The sequence below is a fragment of the Macaca mulatta genome, chromosome X (assembly GCF_049350105.2).
Source record: "Macaca mulatta isolate MMU2019108-1 chromosome X, T2T-MMU8v2.0, whole genome shotgun sequence".
Taxonomy (NCBI): domain Eukaryota; kingdom Metazoa; phylum Chordata; class Mammalia; order Primates; family Cercopithecidae; genus Macaca; species Macaca mulatta.
In genome coordinates, this window is record NC_133426.1 from 84105162 (window position 1) to 84123812 (window position 18651).

General features: G+C 41.6%; 2 protein-coding genes and 1 long non-coding RNA gene across 13 annotated transcripts in view; 1 reads left to right on the forward strand and 2 right to left on the reverse strand.

Annotated features, from left to right (window-relative positions):
- Positions 1-3370, reverse strand: part of MAGT1 (magnesium transporter 1) — a 61118-nt gene extending 57748 nt beyond the window's left edge. For 9 of the 11 annotated variants that reach the window (XR_013413145.1, XR_013413146.1, XR_013413149.1 and 6 more), the window contains exon 1: positions 3086-3370. Coding sequence is in view for 2 of the 11 variants with exons in the window: in XM_028842515.2 (XP_028698348.1) it covers positions 3086-3283 (198 nt within the window). In the remaining 9 variants the exon portion in view is untranslated. Of the gene's footprint in view, positions 1-578; positions 696-3085 lie in introns of those variants that run through there. The other 2 variants (XM_077989485.1, XM_077989484.1) reach the window with 2 other exon arrangements.
- A 3872-nt stretch (positions 3371-7242) lies between these two features.
- Positions 7243-13496, forward strand: COX7B (cytochrome c oxidase subunit 7B). Its single transcript, NM_001258140.1, has 3 exons — positions 7243-7381; positions 10463-10587; positions 13296-13496. The coding sequence occupies exons 1-3, from the start codon at positions 7342-7344 to the stop codon at positions 13371-13373; spliced, it is 243 nt and encodes an 80-aa protein (NP_001245069.1). The 5' UTR covers positions 7243-7341; the 3' UTR covers positions 13374-13496.
- Positions 8066-13640, reverse strand: LOC144338773 (uncharacterized). Its single transcript, XR_013413153.1, has 2 exons — positions 12732-13640; positions 8066-10297 (listed from the first exon to the last, which is right to left on the reverse strand). It is a non-coding gene; the product is annotated as an uncharacterized LOC144338773 (long non-coding RNA).
- Positions 13641-18651: the final 5011 nt, after the last annotated feature.

Here is an 18651-nt window from a genome sequence, read left to right on the forward strand (position 1 = left end):
CGGCAAAACCCCATCTCTACAAAAAATACAAAAAATAACTAGGCATGGTGGCACATGTCTGTAGTCCCAGCTGGGAAGGCTTAGGTGGGAGGATCACCTGAGCCCAGTGAGGTCATAAGGCTGTACTGAGCTACGATCATTCCACTACACTCCAGCCTTGGCAACAGAGTGAGACCCTGTCTGAAAAAAAAAAAAAAAAAAAAAAAAATATATATATATATATATATATATATATATTTATAAAAAGAAAGAACAGATTCCTGATTTTATGTAAGTACACAGTTAATTCGATGTTTGTTGAGGACATTTTGACAATGCTGGATATGAGGTAAAGAAAAATTAATTAAGAAGTTTCAGCATTCAAGATGCTTACAGTGTTAGGGCAAAGACTGGCATATAAACAAGGACAATACAGGTCAGGCACGGAGGTTCACTCCTGTAATCTTAGCACTTTGGGAGGCCAAGGTGGGAGGATCACTTGGCCCCAGGAAGTAGAGGCTGCAATGAGTCATGATAGTGCCACTGCACAGCATGCAGCCTGTGTAAGAGGTCCTGTCTCAAAATACATACATACATACCTACAATAACTATATGATGTGCTGAATTCATCTCAGTTCACCTGGAGGCACCAAGAAAACTTTAGCCGAGGAAGAAAGAAGATACTGTTTGAGCTAAGACTTGAAGAGCAGGAATCTTCCGGTGAATGAAAGGGTGGGGTAAGAGAAAAGGAAGATATTCTCGCATAAGTCCTGTACATGCATGAAAAGCGTGAATGTACTTCCAAGAGAATACAGAAGGATCAAGGAAGGCATGTCATCTATTGCCTTAACATCAAATTCACATAACATAAAATTCACCATATTGACCATTTTAAACTATACAATTCAGTGCTGATTCCTTAAAAAAAAAAAAAAAAAAAAAAAAAAAACCAACCTATTTTCAGCTAGGCCATTCTGCTTCCAATTCAGTGAGTCAATGAATAAATTTAATTTCACTGGTAGAAATGTTAAGTTTTAAAAAGCCTTCACTTTTTTTTTTTTTTTTTGAGACGGAGTCTTGCTCAGTCGCCCAGGCTGGAGTGCGGTGGCGCGGTCTTGGCTCACTGCAAGCTTCGCCTCCCGGGTTCACGCCATTCTCCTGCCTGAGCCTCCCGAGTAGCTGGGACTACAGGCGCCCGCCACTAGGCCCCGCTAGTGTGTGGTTTTTTTTTTGTATTTTTAGTAGAGACGGGGTTTCACCGTGTTAGCCAGGATGGTCTCGATCTCCTGACCTCATGATCTGCCCGTCTCGGCCTCCCAAAGTGCTGGGATTACAGCATGAGCCACCGCGCCCGGCCAAGCCTTCACTTTTTAATTAAAAAGAACAAATGCACTAGGCACAGTGGCTCACACCTGTAATCCCAACACTTTGGGAGACCAAGGCGGAAGCAACACTTGAGCCCAGGAGTTCGAGACTAGCCTGGCAACACAGAGAGACTCCGTCTCTACGAAAAGATAAAAAAGTAGCCGGGGATATTGTGGCACATGCTGGTAGTCCCAGATATTCGGGAGGTGGAGGTGAGAGGATCATTAGGGCCCAGGAAGTCGAGGCTGCAGTGAGCCATGATCCCGCCACTGAACTTCGGCCTGGGTAACAGAGCAAGACCCTGTCTCAAAAAAAAAAAAAAAAAGAAAGAAAAGAAAAAGAAAAAAAAATTGTGGTCATTGTGGAAAATCAGGTAATACCAGCAATACCAGCATGTAAAGTAAAAAGTGAAAACGTTCCGCTCATAGACAGTCCCAACTGCCCAGAGATAGCCACTGTTAAGGTACTGTCATGTATCCTTACAGAGATTTCTCTATACATACACATATATTTATATATAGGGGATGCTGTTGTTTTCAGCATAAAAAATTTGTAAGACATAAAATTATGTATTGCTCTGCATCTTGTTTTCCACATAATAGCTTAGGATCCTCCCAAAGAAGGACATCAATTTCTAGTTTCAGTGTCTGAGCCTGCTCACTTCATGATATTTTTGACAATTGTATATTTTTATTGTACTCTTTGCCAATCTAATAAGCAACTCATTAAGTTTAATTTCCTAGCTTAGTTTTTCTTCTTATGTAATAGTTCGAATACTTAGAAACATAGAGAAGATAGCTTTCTTTCTTAATTCAGTTCAAGTAGAACAAGTATCTGAAGTGCTTAACTGGTATTTTTAAAGTATGTGTACAGTTCTTCTGTAACAGAGGAAGCACAGAATATACAGGAAATAGCGTTAGAATGACTGAAGTAGGGTTTGAGTCCTTGTTCATTTTCTAAATTTAAGACTCTATTTTTCTCATCTATAAAATTAGAGGGTATAAATAATTGCTAGTAGTCTTAAAGTTCTAAGAGTATATGACTCCAAATTACGAACGTTTGAAAACACACTGTTAAAATTCCTCTACTTGAATTGCTTAATGGTGAGAATACTGTATCTCCTCCATTTCCCAAAGCCTATAAATTCCACAAGATCTTAGTTTTGTTCATTTATGTATACCAAGCGCCTAGAACATTGCTTAGCATGCTTACATTTGTGGAATGATTGAAAATGGTTAGGAGCTTTCAATCTGGTAAATTGTCTTGAAACAATTATTTGGACAAAATAATAAATCTAGCATAATTTCACTCTTCGGTCTAACTCTCACACTCCTGAAATGAAAATGCTACAAAATAGAGAACTCTTATACATCATTCAGGGAGTTACATCTGCCAACAGTAGAGAGTCTCAGATATTCTACTCCCGGGATCTAAGTCGAACTCCCCACCCCCAACACCTGACGGGGCCCACACTCAAAAGTGTCAAAACTCATAGCTATGCAGATTCACAAGCCTATAGAAGTCGGGCTGTCACCTACCCTACCCCACTCTCAAACTCTACATCCCCAGAAGACGAAGAGTTACAGTTCCTTCTCTCACGAATTCCACAACTCCGAAAACCGCGGAATTGAAGCCATCAGGCATAGAAGCGGCAGGGAAAGGGGGTTGGGATGAGGCAAACAGACCCTCTCAAGCCCCAGTCATTGGGAAAAGTCCATGTCGCTGGAAACCGCGTCCTCACCTCCTTCTTTCTTTGGGCAGAGGCCGAGGGAACGTCGTAAACGATGAGTAGCGCCACCGCCATGGTCAGAGAGACACACCAAACCCACCAACGCGCTGCCATGTTCGCTCCTCTCCCTTCTATAAGCGAAACTTTGCTCCGGCTAGGTCTGAGGGTGGGGCGTGAGAACAGGCAAATCGACCCCTTGCCTTTCCTCATTGGTCCAGCTCAGCCCTGCCAGGCGACCCCTCACATTACGTCACAGTGCCCTGGCGCTACACGCCAGCTAACAGACGGTTGATTTCTAACTGGCCCCGGCAGGCCAATAGAAAAAGGATAATCTGGAGGTTTTTCATTGGTCCGCTAAAGATAATGACCCGCCCCTTCCTCGATACGTATACATCTAGCGCGCTGCCGCTTTCCAAGCACGCATGCGCAGTTGTGAACTATTGCGGCGTTACTGAGTCCAAAATGGCTTGAAGTCGCTAGAACGGAATAGTTCACCCAAAGGCTCATTTAGAAGTCCTTGGAATTCGCTTCCTTCATGTAATATTTTAGAAAAATGGGACCTAGCCAAGCGAGGGATAAGAGCTATCTAGTCCGTGATCCTGCCTCCAAAGTACTTCAAAGTGAAAAAATAAAAGTAGGAAAGCAAAAATATACCTAATATCACTGAGGGAAATTTAAAAATGTAAATATGAACAAGAGCTTGTTGAATACCTATTGTGTTCTAGAAACTGTGCCGGGGCGCTGAAAAAAGAGGACGTCCAAGATTATTTTTAAAAGTTTTTATTTATGGCTTTTTTTGAGATGGAGTTTCGCTCTTGTAGCCAAGGCTGGAGTGCAGTGGCGCGATCTCGGCTCACTGCAACCTCCTCCTCCCGGGTTCAAGCGATTCTCCTGCCTCAGCCTCCCGAGTAGCTGGGATTACAGGCGCCCACCATCACGCCCGGCTAATTTTTCGTATTTTAGTAGAGACGGGGTTTCGCCATGTTGGGGCAGGCTGGTCTCGAACTCCTGACCTCAGGTGATCTGCCCGCCTCGGCCTCCCAAAGTTCTGGGATTACAGGCGTGAGCTACCGCGCCGGCCGGCTGCATTTTTATTTTTATTTTTTTAAAAATCAGTTAAACTCCTTGACTTCACTATTTAAAGCACCAACAAGGACTTTAATTGCAGGGTACAGACAGCAAATTCCTTCCTTTTATTCATTATTTTGTTTGGGGGATGGGTGCAAAAGTAAGGTTGTAAAGAAGAAAAACACCAACAAGATAAAATCAATCTGCCTGCAATTTGGATTCATTTTGATGGTGTGGAAAATATTATATGACTTATTTTAGGCGCTACTGGAAAAAAAAAACAGGAAATTAATTTCAGTATGTTGGAGAGACAAGGAGATGGGATGGAAAGAAAAATAGCTGGTTCTTAAGTGAAGAGATGCGAAGTAGAGATGTGAAAAAAATTAAATTATTTATGGAAACTTATATTAAGAAAACGCAGGCCGGGTGCGGTGGCTCATGCCTGTAATCCCAGCATTTTGGGAGGCCGAGGTGGGTGGATCACCTGAGGTCGGGAGTTCGAGACCAGCCTGACCAACATGGCAAAACCCCTGTCTCTACTAAAAATATAAAAATTAGCCGGCCATGGTGGCGCAGGCCTGTAATCCCAGCTACATAGGAGGCTGAGGCAGAAGACTCGCTTGAACCCCGGAGGCGGCGGTTGCAGTGAGCTGAAATCGTGTTATCACACTCCAGCCTCGGCAACAAGAGTGAAACTCTGTATATATACACACACACAAAAAAAGAAAATGTAAAATAAAAGTACACTGAGACAAACTGTGTGATTCAATTTATATGACATATCACATTCTGGAAAAGGCAAACTCATTGGTACATAGAACAGATTAGTGACTGCCAGGGGCTAGGTTTAGGGAAAGGGGTTGATTACAAAGAGGTCAAACAAGGGTGTTTTTATGATGCTAGAACTATTCTGTCCTTAATTGTGGTGGTGGTGACATAATTGTATGCATTTGTCAAAACGCATAGAACTGTACACTAAAAAGTGAATTTTACTGTGTGTATGTTTTAAAAATAAAAATTTTAAAGTTTAAAAGGGATATCTTACCTATCATATTGACAAAAATCCAAAAGCTTGACACTACATGCTATTAGCAAGGCTGTGGGGAGACAGGCACCCTTTATATTAATACATTGCTGGCGGGAAGGCAAAATGTTACATCTATAATTTGGCGATATCTAACATAACTACACATATATTTATCCTTTAATCCAGCAATCCCACTTCTAGTAACCTACCTTGGAGAGATACATCCAGCAATATGAAAATATGTGTGCACAAAGTTACTCATTTCAGCACTATTGAAACTGAAATATTCTTGAAACTACCTAAATGTTCCAACATAGGAGATTGATTGAATATACTATAGCACATATACACCACAGATTTTGCAGCTGTAAAAAAGGAATGAGGAAGACTTACGTAAAACGATAGTGGATTTTTATGCTACATTTGTATAAAATAGAGAAATAAAACATACAGGTATTTGCCTATTTTTGCAAAAGGAAACACATGAAAGATAAACCAGAAAGTAATGAAATTGGTTACCCATAGGAATTGGTGGAAATGAAATGCAACAGTTGGGAGGGAATGACACTTCTCTAAGTACACTAGTCTGTTTAGTTTTGACTTTTGGAATAATGTTAATATTTTCAATAGTCAAAATGTATTATCAAATCATTTAGTTTTACAAGATGAAAAAGTCTTAGAGAGATGGATAATGGTGATAGTTGCACAACAATGTGAATGCCATTAATGCCACTGAACTGTATGTATTTTGCTTTTTGTTTTGAGACAGGTCTCAGGCTAGAGTGCAGCGGTGCGATCTTGGCTCACCCTAACCTCCGCCTCCCTGGTTCAAGCAAGTCTCATGCCTCAGCCTCCCGAGTAGCTGGGATTACTAGCGTGTGCCACCACGCCCAGCTAATGTTTTTGTGTATTAGTAGAGAAGGGGTTTTGCCATGTAGTCTTTTCTTTTGTTTCTTTCTTTCTTTTTCTTTTCTTTTTTTTTTTTTTTTTTGAGACGGAATCTTGCTCTGTTGCCAGACTGGAGTGCAGTGATGCGATCTCAGCTCACTGCAACCTCCGACTTCCTGGTTCAAGCGATTCTGCCGCCTCAGCCTACAGAGTAGCTGGGATTACAAGCACACGCCACCACGCCCAGCTAATTGTTTGTATTTTTAGTAGAGACGGGGTTTCACCATGTTGGCCAGGATGGTCTCGACTCCTGACCTCGTGATCCACCCACCTCGGCCTCCCAAAGTGCTGGGATTACAGGCGTGAGCCACCGCGCCCGGCCTAACAGCTTTCTTTTCTTTTCTTTTTTTTTTTTTGAGACGGAGTCTCGCTCTGTCGCCCAGGCTGGAGTCCAGTGGCACAATCTCGGCTCACTGCAACCTCCGCCTCCTGGGTTCAAGCGATTATTCTGCCTCAGCCTCCTGAGTAGCTGGGACGACAGGCGCGCGCCACCACGCTTGGCTAATTTTTGTATTTTTAGTAGAGACGGGGGTTTCACCATCGTGGCCAGGCTGGTCTTGAACTCCTGACCTCGTGATCCGCCCACCTTGGCCTCTCAAAGTGCTGGGATTACAGGCGTGAGCCACCGCGCCCGGCCAATAGCTTTCTAAATTTGTTTTATCACATATTTATCTACATATTACAATAGTTTTTACTATTCTTGCAACTTTTCTCTAAACTTGAAGTTATTTGAAAACTAAAAGCTAAGCCAATTAGTATAGTAGTAATAGCAGACCAAAAAAAAATATGACAGAAGTAAAGGAAGTTTTGGAGGAACAGAAAGAAGAAAGAGCTAGTGTGGAGATACCAAACCGAAGCTTGTGGAACTTTAACACCATTTTGAACCTAGTTTCTTAAATGATTCCGCCGAAGATCAGTGTCTCTGCTGCCCTCTATAGAGCTCTAAACCTAGCTTAGAGGAGTTCTTTCATTCTTCATTAACCACCACCCACCGTACGTCATTTTATAAAGCCGGAAACTACATTTCCCAAAAGGCCATTTTTTTCTTCGCGGTAAAAAGGCTTGCAATTACTATAGGTTTTACAGATCTCGCGAGATTGCACCAAATGCCATTAAGAATCCCGGCTGAAAGCCATTTTGTTTTTCAGCTCTGTTCAAGGGTACCTGAAGCGAATTTGCACCAAAGCAGCAGCTCCATTGTCGCAGTTCTAGCTTCACCTTCACGATGTTTCCCTTGGTCAAAAACGCACTAAATCGTCTCCAAGGTGAGCAAAAATTATGACAAATCATTTACAACAACCTTATATCAATTTATCCTCGCAGCCTCGTATCCTTTCCCTCTACCAACATCTCGGCCTTCTAATCCTGAATGCTGTCTCCCATCTTGTCCCAAGTTATTGGGATGATGTCGTTAGCATTGGCTTTATCACCCAGTCTTTCTGTTTCGGTTTCCTGCTCTCTTTGTGTTATCGGAGTGATAGTCTAGCTCTGCTTTTTAATTCTTCAGTAACCTATGATTTCAGGGAAGGACACTCTTGGTAGACACCTCGTTCCTTAAGTGATGTCCTACATTTTAGCTTTGGGGATATGTTTACTCCTAACCCTGTATAGAAGAATATCTTCTCCAATTCCTATTACTGCAATAGACGGAAACTGTAAATCTAGCTCTTCACATGTTTTAATTGCAGGGAAACAACCTAAATGGTATCGATGCAGCTTTGAAGTTATTTGTGGATTAACAATGTTAGCTGGCCAAGCGCGGTGGCTCATGCTTGTAATCCCAGAACTTTGGGAGGCCGAGGCGGGCGGATCACCTGAGGTCAGGAGTTCGAGACCAGCCTGACCAACATGGTGAAGCCCTATTTCTACTAAAAATACAAAAATTAGCCCGGCGTGGTGGCGGGCGCCTGTCAATCCCAGCTATCTGGGAGGCTGAGGCAAGAGAATCGCTTGAACCCGGGAGGCGGAGGTTGCAGTGAGCCAAGACTGCCACTGCACTCCAGCCTGGGCAACAAGAGCGGGACTCCGTCTCGGGGGGGGAAAAAAAAAAAAAAACAATGTTAGCTGTCCTGAAAGTAATCGTGTTCATTTTTTTTCTCATTAAAAGGTTGGGCAGGTACAGGGAGTTTTGAGACCAGCATTATGTAGTGAAAATGCAGTAGACTGAGGAGAACAAATTAATTTTCATACTTGATTTGGGCAGAAGGTGACCTTCAGTAACGTGGGCAGTTGTTACAAAATGAAGGTGACCCTGAATTACTATTTAGTTTAGCCATCTTTTGATTTTCACTTAACAGAATCATTGGAGGATATTACTAGATTGTCTTCTAAACACGTAAGCAACTTTGAAAATAACTACAAAATATTAGCTGGACTATTTTCATATTCCAAAAGTAGCATTTATTATCTCTTTTACTTTGGGCATATGATTTAGCCTTTTTCAACCTCAGTTTCCTTCTTTGTAAAATAAGTAATTTGTAAATAATGCCTAAATTATAAATTGTAAATAATACCTATTTCATGGGGTTGTTGAGGATTTTATGAGATCACCAATGTATGGTAATTAAACAGTTGTCACAGAGGAGAGGGCTAATGAAATCCACCAGAGTTACATGAGTGTGTTGAAGTTATGAGATGTTGCAGAATTTTTTGGTAGTCTTAATTTCTTTGCTTTTTGAGCAAATAGGGCCACCTTGTACCTCAGGAAATGTTTTTTATTTTTTTTCAGTGTGGAATTCACATGCCCACTTCTTATCTTTTCTGGAGCAGAATATATTATGAAATATTTGTAAATTTGCCTATCCCAGTGTGACTAAAAGATGAAAAGGGAAAGCTATGTAAGACAATTAGAAGATCCAATAATGGTCAGATAACTATCTTGAAGTAACCCATTACACCACGTAGAAATATTAATTGCTAGTGAATGGGCAACATTGCAATTTCTTTTTTTTTGGAGACAAAGTTTCGCTCTTGTTGCCCAGGCTGGAGTGCAGTGGCTCAATCTCGACTCACTGCAATCTCAGCCTCCCAGGTTTAAGTAATTCTTCTGCTTCAGGTTCCCTAACTTTTCATTATATATATAAGTACCTTTTGAGGCTCTTTAAAACAATAAGGACCTGCTACTTAAATTGGACAGGAAGGAAAAAAAAAAAACAGCTAGAAACAAGCTTTTTCCAGTCTCGGCTGTTTCCGAAGCCCTCCTTTTTAGTTCCTCCAGGGTCCATTTGGAAACTTTTTTGTTCTCTTTCTACTAGTATAATAGTAACAGCAAAGTTTATCATTCTGCTCAAAAACTAACTCCTTAGCTAATTCTGCTTCCTTGTACGATACTGATTTTTATCTACATGTGTAATCCTCTAGACTGGAAGTTACTTGAGGACAGAATCTCTGTCTTACACTTTTTTATGTACCCCATTTCTCATTTTTATTTTTAGGGACAGAGAATTGCTCTGTTACTCAGGCTGGAGTGTAGTGGTGTGATCATAGCTCACTGCATCCTCTAACTCCTGGACTCAAGTCATCGTCCAGCTACAGCCTCCTGAGTAGCTGGGACTACAGGTGTACGTGCACCACCATGCCGGGCTAATTTTTAATTTTCAATTTTTTTGTAGAGACAGAGTCTCACTGTGTTTCCCACATGGTCTGAAACTCCTGGCCTCAAGCGATCCTCCTACCTTGGCCTCCAAAAGTATTGGGATTACTCTGAAAGTACTGGGATTACTGGGCCACTGTGCCCAGCCCACTAATTTTTTAAAAATCAAGATTACTCTAGTTTTGGTGAATATTTTTGTTACTGTAGTAATTTTATAATCATAAGCATTTAGTGTGCTTTAATTTGAAGTTCATTTGAGTTCGTTCACCCTTGTATGTTGTAAGTTGTTGGGCTCTGTTAGTAAACTTTAATGAAAATTTAAGTCATAAGTATTCGAATTAATCAATGGGAGCCAAAATTTCACGGGTTATGTAAATACCACTTTGTAGAGAATGTTACTGACATCATTCGTTCTTTGCTTTTTTCCCAATACTATTATGAAAACTCTGAGGCATACAGAAAAGTTGGAAGAATTGTATGAACACCCATATACCCACCACAAAGATTCTACAGTTAACATTTTGCTATGTTTTATCACGTATCTGTCCATCTGTCAATTCATCTTCTTTTTGATGCATTTCAAAGTACACTGCTTTGCTTTGATTAATAGCTACCATGTGTTTTAACATTTTATTGAACTACATAATACTGTAAAATTAACTTCCTTGGCTTTCCTGATTGGCAGTATCAATCACATATGTTTTCTTTTCCTGACAATTGATAATATGCTTCTGTAATTTTTTTTTCCTGTAAGTTCGAAGCATTCAGCAAACAATGGCAAGGCAGAGCCACCAGAAACGTACACCTGATTTTCATGACAAATACGGTAATGCTGTATTAGCTGGTGGAGCCACTTTCTGTATTGCTACATGGACATATGTAAGTACTATTGATTAATAATTTCTATTTTAGATGTTTTTCATTCTCATTTAGTCTGTGCATTCAAAGTGTCTTAACATAGTAGTGTACATTTCTAGTTAGGAGGGACTTGAGAGATTCTGTAATCTAATTACCTACCCAGTACAGAGGTTTTTTTATCGCAGCATTCATCTGTCTTCTGTTCTTAACATTCCCGGTAATAAATTGCTTACTGGATCACAAGGCAGCCCTTTCCATATTATGTAGCTGTTTTTTGTTTGTTTGTTTGTTTTTTTAGAAGGAGTCTCTCTCTGTCCCCCAGGCTGGAGTGCAGTGGTATGATCTTGGCTCACTGCAACCTCTGCCTCCCTGGTTCAAACAATTCTTCTGCCTCAGGCTCCCGAGTAGCTGGGACTACAGGCGCACGCCACCATACCTGGCTAATTTTGGTTTTGTTTTTTACTTATTTATTTTTTTTGAGACGGAGTCTCACTCTGTTGCCCAGGCTGGAGTGCAGTGGCGTGATCTCAGGTCACTGCATCCTCTGCCTCCTGGGTTCTAGGGATTCTCCTGCCTCAGCCTCCCAACTAGCGGGATTACAGGCACCCTCCAGTATGCCCGGCTAATTTTTGTATTTTTAGTAGAGATGGGGTTTCACCATGTTAGTCAGGCTGGTCTTGAACTCCTGACCTCAGGTGATCCGCCCACCTTAGCTTCCCAAAGTGCTGGGATTACAGGTGTGAGCCACCGCGCCCAGCCTTGTGTGGCTGTTAAAAGGATCGTATGGTGAGTTAAAAATCTGCCTTTTTCCTATGCTAACCATCGTTCATTGCAACACAGAAATTCTGATCCACTTCCATATAACAGCCATCAGATAATAGAAAATTGCTATCATATCTCCTGAATTTTCTTTTTCAAATTAAACATCCTTAGTTTTATCAGTAATTTTTTTGTTCATGGTTTCCAGGATTTTTACTACCTTGGATCACCTTCGTGGACATAACTCCACTTAACAATTTTTCTTTTAAAATTTTGCGCTCAGGCCGGGCGCGGTGGCTCAAGCCTGTAATCCCAGCACTTTGGGAGGCCGAGACGGGCGGATCACGAGGTCAGGAGATCAAGACCATCCTGGCTGGCACGGTGAAACCCCGTCTCTACTAAAAAATACAAAAAACTAGCCGGGCGAGGTGGCGGGCGCCTGTAGTCCCAGCTACTCGGGAGGCTGAGGCAGGAGAATGGCGTGAACCCTGGAGGCGGAGCTTGCAGTGAGCTGAGATCCGGCCACTGCACTCCAGCCTGGGTGGCAGACCGAGACTCCGTCTCAAAAAAAAAAAAAAAAAAAAAATTTTGCGCTCAGAACTTAGCACAATATTCCTGACAGATGAGATGTAATACAACTTTTTATATTTTAGTTTCTTTACATTTTACATTTAACAGTCTGTTTTTCAGTCACTGTACTTACTGGCAAAAAGTAGGAGTCCTGAAGTCTTTTTTTTTTTTTTTTTTTTTTGAGACAGAGTCTCGCTCTGTCACCCAGGCTGGAGTGTAGTGGCATGATCTTGGCTCGCTTCAAGTTCCGCCTCCTGGGTTCATGCCATTCTCCTGCCTCAGCCTCCCGAGTAGCTGGGACTACAGGCGCCCACCACCACGCCCGGCTAATTTTTTGTATTTTTAGTAGAGATGGGGTTTCACCGTGTTAGCCAGGATGGTCTCGATCTCCTGACCTCTTGATCTGCCTGCCTTGGCTTCCCAAAGTGCTGGGATTGTAAGTGTGAGCCACTGTGCACGGCCTGAAGTCTTAATAAATACATAAGTTGGTTTCAAAAGATACAAATTAACCCTTACCGTAATAATCTTTATTTAAATAAATAGGCCTTTTTAATTTTTGTTTTGATTTTCCTGAAATCAAATATTAAGATGTGTGCCTAGGCTGGGCATGGTAGCTCACGCCTGTAGTCCCAGCACTTTGGGAGGCCCTGGCAGGTAGATCACCTGAGGTCAGGAGTTTAGTACTAGCATGGTGAAACCCCATTTCTACTAAAAATACAAAAAGTAGCCGGGCGTGGTGGTGGGCGCCTGTAAGCCCGGCTACTTGGGAGGCTGAGGCAGGAGAATCGCTTGAACTTGGAGGGGGTGGAGGTTGCAGTGAGTCGAGATCGTGCCACTGCATTCTAGCCTGGGCGACAAAGCGAGACTGTCTCAAAAAAAAAAAAAGTATCCTTAATTAGAAGGATAAACAGATGTTGAACAAATGTTTGATCAGAGGAGCTGTTGGAGGTGAAATATTCCTTAGTGATACAGAGAATACAAAACACTCTTTAGCAGTTACTAGGTAGTCGTGGTTGAGGGAATCAGTGTTTTGAGTGGGTAGTATAGAAATGTGAAGTATAAATTTGAGTTAAATACAATTTAAAAATTCATTTCCTCAGTGATACTAGTCACATTCCAGGTGACCAGTAACCACATGTAGCTAGTGACTACTGTTTGGGACAGTGAAGATCTAGAACATTTCCTTCAGCTCAAGAAGTTCTATTGAACAATAGCACTGCACTAGAAAATTAGGACAGCAATCAGGTTTGGCCTATATGGAGGGTATTAGATCTACCCAGGTGAGTTTCTGTGTATTTTTAACCTATAGAGCAGAATATCTGTCATTTTCAAGAAATAGTCTCTAAGGGAGAGTATACTCTGTTTTAAGCATGTAACTGACAGCATTTTAATTCTTACAGGTAGCAACACAAATCGGAATAGAATGGAACCTGTCCCCTGTTGGCAGAGTTACCCCAAAGGAGTGGAGAAATCAGTAATCATCCCAGCTGGTGTAATAATGAATTGTTTAAAAAACAGCTCATAATTGATGCCAAATTATAGCACTGTGTACCCATTAAGATATGGCATTACTGAAGAAATAAAGTACATTTGAAACCTTCATTGTAGGTTTTGTTTCTTTGTAAATGAAACCAAGCTTGATCACTTTAGCCTTTATGTTAAAGTCAAATGCTGCGCAACTGCTTAAATAGGTTTTTGTTTTTTGAGACGAAGTCACACTCTGTCCCCCAGGCTGGAGTGCAGTGGCGCCATCTCGGCTCACTGCGACCTCTGCCTCCCGGGTTCAAGCGATTCTCCTGTCTCAGCCTCCTGAGTAGCTGAGATTACAGGCACGCACCACCAGGCCCAGCTTATTTTTGTATTTTTAGTAGAGATGGGGTTTCACCATGTTGGTCAGGCTGGTCTCGAACTCTTGACCTCGTGATCCACCTACCTCGGTCTCCCAAAGTGCTGGGATTACAGACTTGAGCCACAGCGCCTGGCAATTTTTGTATTTTTAGTAGAGACAAGGTTTTGCCATATTGGTCAGGCTGGTTTCGAACTCCTGACCTCAGGTGATCCGCCTGCCTCAGCCTCCCAAAGTGCTAGGATTACAGGTGTGAGCCACGGTACCCAGCCCTTAAATGGCTTTTATGAGGTAATGTAAAAGGAAAATTTGCCTTTGACCTGGAAGTCAACTTTATAGTAAGCTGAAATTATGTTTATAAATAACTGATCACAGAACTATTGTAGATCACCTTTGAGCCAAAAATTTGGCCTGGATTTTGGTTATGCCTACTACCATGTGACTCTCATTTGTATTTATACTTGGAATTGGCATTATTAACTCCTTTTCACTCCTGCCTAGAAAACTTAGAAGTGCCACCAGACCCAAGGGAGGAGTGGTCCTATAAAAGAAACTCCTAGCCTGTCTGAAGACTAGCTACTAGCTCCTTGGCTGTTTTGCATATTCAATTTTTTTTTTTTTTGGAGACGGAGTCTTGCTCTGTCGCCAGGTTGGAGTGCAGTGGCATGATCTCGGCTCACTGCAACCTCTGCCTCCTGGGTTCAAGTGATTCTCCTACCTCAGCCTCCCGAGTAGCTGGGATTACAGGCATGCCGCCACCATGCCCAGCTAATTTTTGTATTTTTAGTAGAAACGGGGTTTCACCGTGTTGGCCAGAATGATCTCGATCTCTTGACCTCGTGATCCGCCTGCCTCGGCCTCCCTAAGTGCTCGGGCATATTCATCTTGATTATAGCTCTTGGTTTTTCATCATATTTATTATTAGGAATGTTTATGATATTAAAGAAAATCTTCGGGCTGGGCGCGGTGGCTCAAGCCTGTAATCCCAGCACTTTGGGAGGCCGAGACGGGCGGATCACGAGGTCAGGAGATCGAGACCATCCTGGCTAACACTGTGAAACCCCGTCTCTGCTAAAAAAATACGAAAAACTAGCCGGGCGTGGTGGCGGGCGTCTATAGTCCCAGCTACTTGGGAGGCTAAGGCAGGAGAATGGCATGAACCCAGGAGGCGGAGCTTGCAGTGAGCTGAGATCCGGCCACTGCACTCCAGCCTGGGCGACAGAGCGAGACTCTGTCTCAAAAAAAAAAAAAAAAAAAAAAAGAAAATCTTGTCAAATGCAATCTGTTCCCCGTTATCTACTATCAGTCACCTGTTGACTTGCTATAATTATTAACAATGTTTGGATTTGTGGATTATTATTTTAGTACATAACATTGGATTTTATGTATGTTACCTGAAGAAAAACAGTATCTGCAGCACATATTTCTTTGTTTTTCTTTTTTGAAATGGAGTCCCACTCTGTTGCCCAGGCTTGAGTGCACTGGCACGATCTCGACTCACTGCAACCTTTGCCTCCCGGATTCAAGCAATTCTCCTGCCTCAGCCTCCCTAGTAGCTGGGATTACAGGCGCCTGCCACCGTGCCTGGCTAATTGTTTGTGTTTTTAGTGGAGATGAGGTTTCACCATGTTGGCCAGGATGGTCTTGAACTCCTGACCTCAGGCAATCCGCTCACCTCAGCCTCCCAAAGTGCTAGGCTTACAGGTGTGAGCCACCGTGCCCAGCTTATATATCATTACTTTCTTGGCTAAGAGCTGTAATCGGTGGTGTTTTTTTTGTTTGTTTGTTTGTTTGTTTGTTTTGTAGTAGTTTTCTTGATAGTGATCAAGTCAGCAGAAAGTAGAATTTCAGTCAAGTAACCTGTCTATATTAGCTAAATTATTTTTTGCTTATTACTTAGAGTGCTGGAAGTATGCTGTCATGGGATATGTCCTAGTTTCTCATCAAATGGGCCAAAGTCAGTGATTTTATTTGAAGAGGAAAAATTGAAAGTCATTATAAATTAAGTTGCGAGTTTAGTAAACATATTGTATCACTATTTGATAAATTTGAATGCTTTATGGTATTTCATATTTAGAATGTTCAAAATAGTACTGAAGTATTCAGATACATATAACCCTGAGAGATATTGAAGTAAAATAAACATGCATTTAAGGAAGTGTCAACCTTCAATTATATACCTTTTTGTCACTGAATTAACACTATTTCTTAAGACGTGGAGGCAGTTTCAGTATGGTTTGTACTAAGCTAAGTGATAGTTGTCATCTATATGACAATTTAGAATGTTTTCTGTGTCCATTTGCGACCAAAATTATATGTTGCTTTGTGTGATAAAACCTGGTGGTGGTAGTATCTTTGAACACACTTTTTGAACTTAGTTTTGTAGTTATCTTGTCCTATGAGTAATTCTAAAACTATTATGGCCACTACTAGAAATGAAGCAGTGTGTGTGTGTGTGTGTGTGTGTCATCACAATATATACTGACCTTGGAGTTTTCCTAGCGCTCTCAGAGCCAAGAAAATATCCTTTCACACAAATTTTCTCAATGTACCTGTAACATCACTTTGAGTTTTAGTTACACCTAGAGTTGGAAAGTCATCAAATTAGTCTTCTGTCCTCAAGTATCTGTATGTCTGAAGAATTTAGGTAAGTTACTTACCTTTAAAGCATTGCCAATCCTTTATTTGGATGGCTATGAAATATTTTAACATGAGTGTGAATGTCATAAATCCCATTCTTTTTTTTTGAGACAGAGTCTTGCTCTGTCACCCAGGCTGGAGTGCAGTGGTGTGATCTTGGCTCACTGCAACCTCCGTCTCCTGGGTTCAAGGGTCTCCTGGGTTCAAGGAATTCTCCTGCCTCAGCCTCCCAAGTAGCTGGGATTACAGGCGCCCACCACCACACCTGGTTAATTTTTGTGTTTTTAGTAGAGACAGGGTTTTGTCATGTTGACCAGCTGGTCTCAAACTCCTGACCTCAGGCGATCCACCTGCCTCAGCCTCCCAAAGTGCTGGGATTACAGTCATGAGCCACGGCGCCCAATCTCATAAATCCCATTCTTAATTTCACTCTAGGACAGAATTATTTTAGCACCTGTGTTCTGTTATTTTAGATTCATTTAACTTACCTAGAAATAGGTACTGTGGTAGTTGTAGAGGTACAGATGTTGAGTTCCCATCCTGGCTTAACATCATTGGGGTTATTAATACACTTCATAAGCATTTTAGGGATACCTGCTATCTGATACCCCAGCAAACCTGATTATTTCTTGAAGACATTCCCTTCTATGCTTGTGCATTGGTAAGGAGGATTAGGGATGATGCATTTAAAGACAAGAGTTTTAGTCTGGGCCTGGTGGCTCATATCTGTAATCCCAGCACTTTGGGTGGCTGAGGTGGGAGGATCATTTGAGGCTAGGTGTTCGAGACCAGCCTGGGCAATGAAGGGAGACTCCCATCTCCACACACACGAAAACAAAAATTAGCCAGGTGTGGTAGTGTGTGCCCATAGTTCCAACTACTTGGGAGGCTGAGGTGCAAGGATCGCTTTAGCCCCAGAGTTTAAGGTTACAAGGACCTATGATCACACTTCTGCACTCCAGCCTGGGTGACAGCAAGACTCTCAAAACCAAACAAACAACAACAACGAAATATATACATAGCTCTCTAGGTTTTTACGTTAGAGTGCCTAAGAATGTACATGGTTGGCAGAGGATCTTGCAGCTCATAGTGATAAACTTTAATATTTACATAAAAATACTAGATAGCTAGTAGATTCAATATTCTGCTTCTGATAAAGCTATATTTTTGGTTTTGCCTTTTAGTGAATTTCTTTTGGATGCTTAACACAATGTTAATATAGTTACAAACCAACTTGCTAATATTTGGAAACCCACTTAAAAGCTATCTTAATTTCCTATGATGTGATTTTTAAGATTTTAAATTTGGGGCTGAGTTTGTATCGTAATTAAGGCTGCACACATTGATAACTACAAAATAATGCCTGGGAAGATGAGTCCTGAGGCTAATTTTATATTTATGTGGATGAGTGTAGAGGGGAAGAATAGCCGGGCGCGGTGGCTCACGCCTGTAATCCCAGCACTTTGGGAGGCCGAGGCGGGCGGATCACTGGGTCAGGAGATCGAGACCATCCTGGCTAACATGGTGAAACCCTGTCTCTACTAAAAATACAAAAAATTAGCCGGGCGTGGCGGTGGGCGCCTGTAGTCCCAGCTACTCGGGAGGCTGAGGCAGGAGAATGGTGTGAACCTGGGAGGCGGAGCTTGCAGTGAGCAGAGATTGTGCCATTGCATTCCAGCCTGGGCGACAGAGTGAGACTCCGTCTCAAGGAAAAAAAAAGAAAAAGAAAAAAAGAGGGGGAGAATAATTCTGAAATACTTAATCACAGACCTAAAATGTAGATCTATGGGTAATTTTAAATGTTGCCTGTCAAGGCTTAATAGGGACTTGACAACAGGTAGGATGGAAATTATTTCAACACTTAAATATGCTTACTTTGTGCCGGATGCTGTTCTAAGTCTTTTACAAATATTTACTTGATATTTGTATTTTGTGTACTATTTTGATTTCTGCAACATTATTAGACTTCATACTCTTCTGTGGGAACTGGGTTCAAATGGTTCCAGATGAAAATACAAATAGCCCTGTGATTAGTTTTGTTCTACATCTTATGACAGATACTTCATGAAAGGAAATATGAAAAGGCCACATCTTGCTTTGAAATAAGTGAGATGGAGCCTCTCCCTCTTTTTACTGTTAATGTTCAGAGTTTCAAAAATCCTAGAATTTTGCTGCTTTTTAAAATGTCAAGTTGGAAAACAAATAAAATAATACCCTTTTCTCAAATGTTTTCTGTACCATTTATTGCATTGTTTACATTTTATGCATCT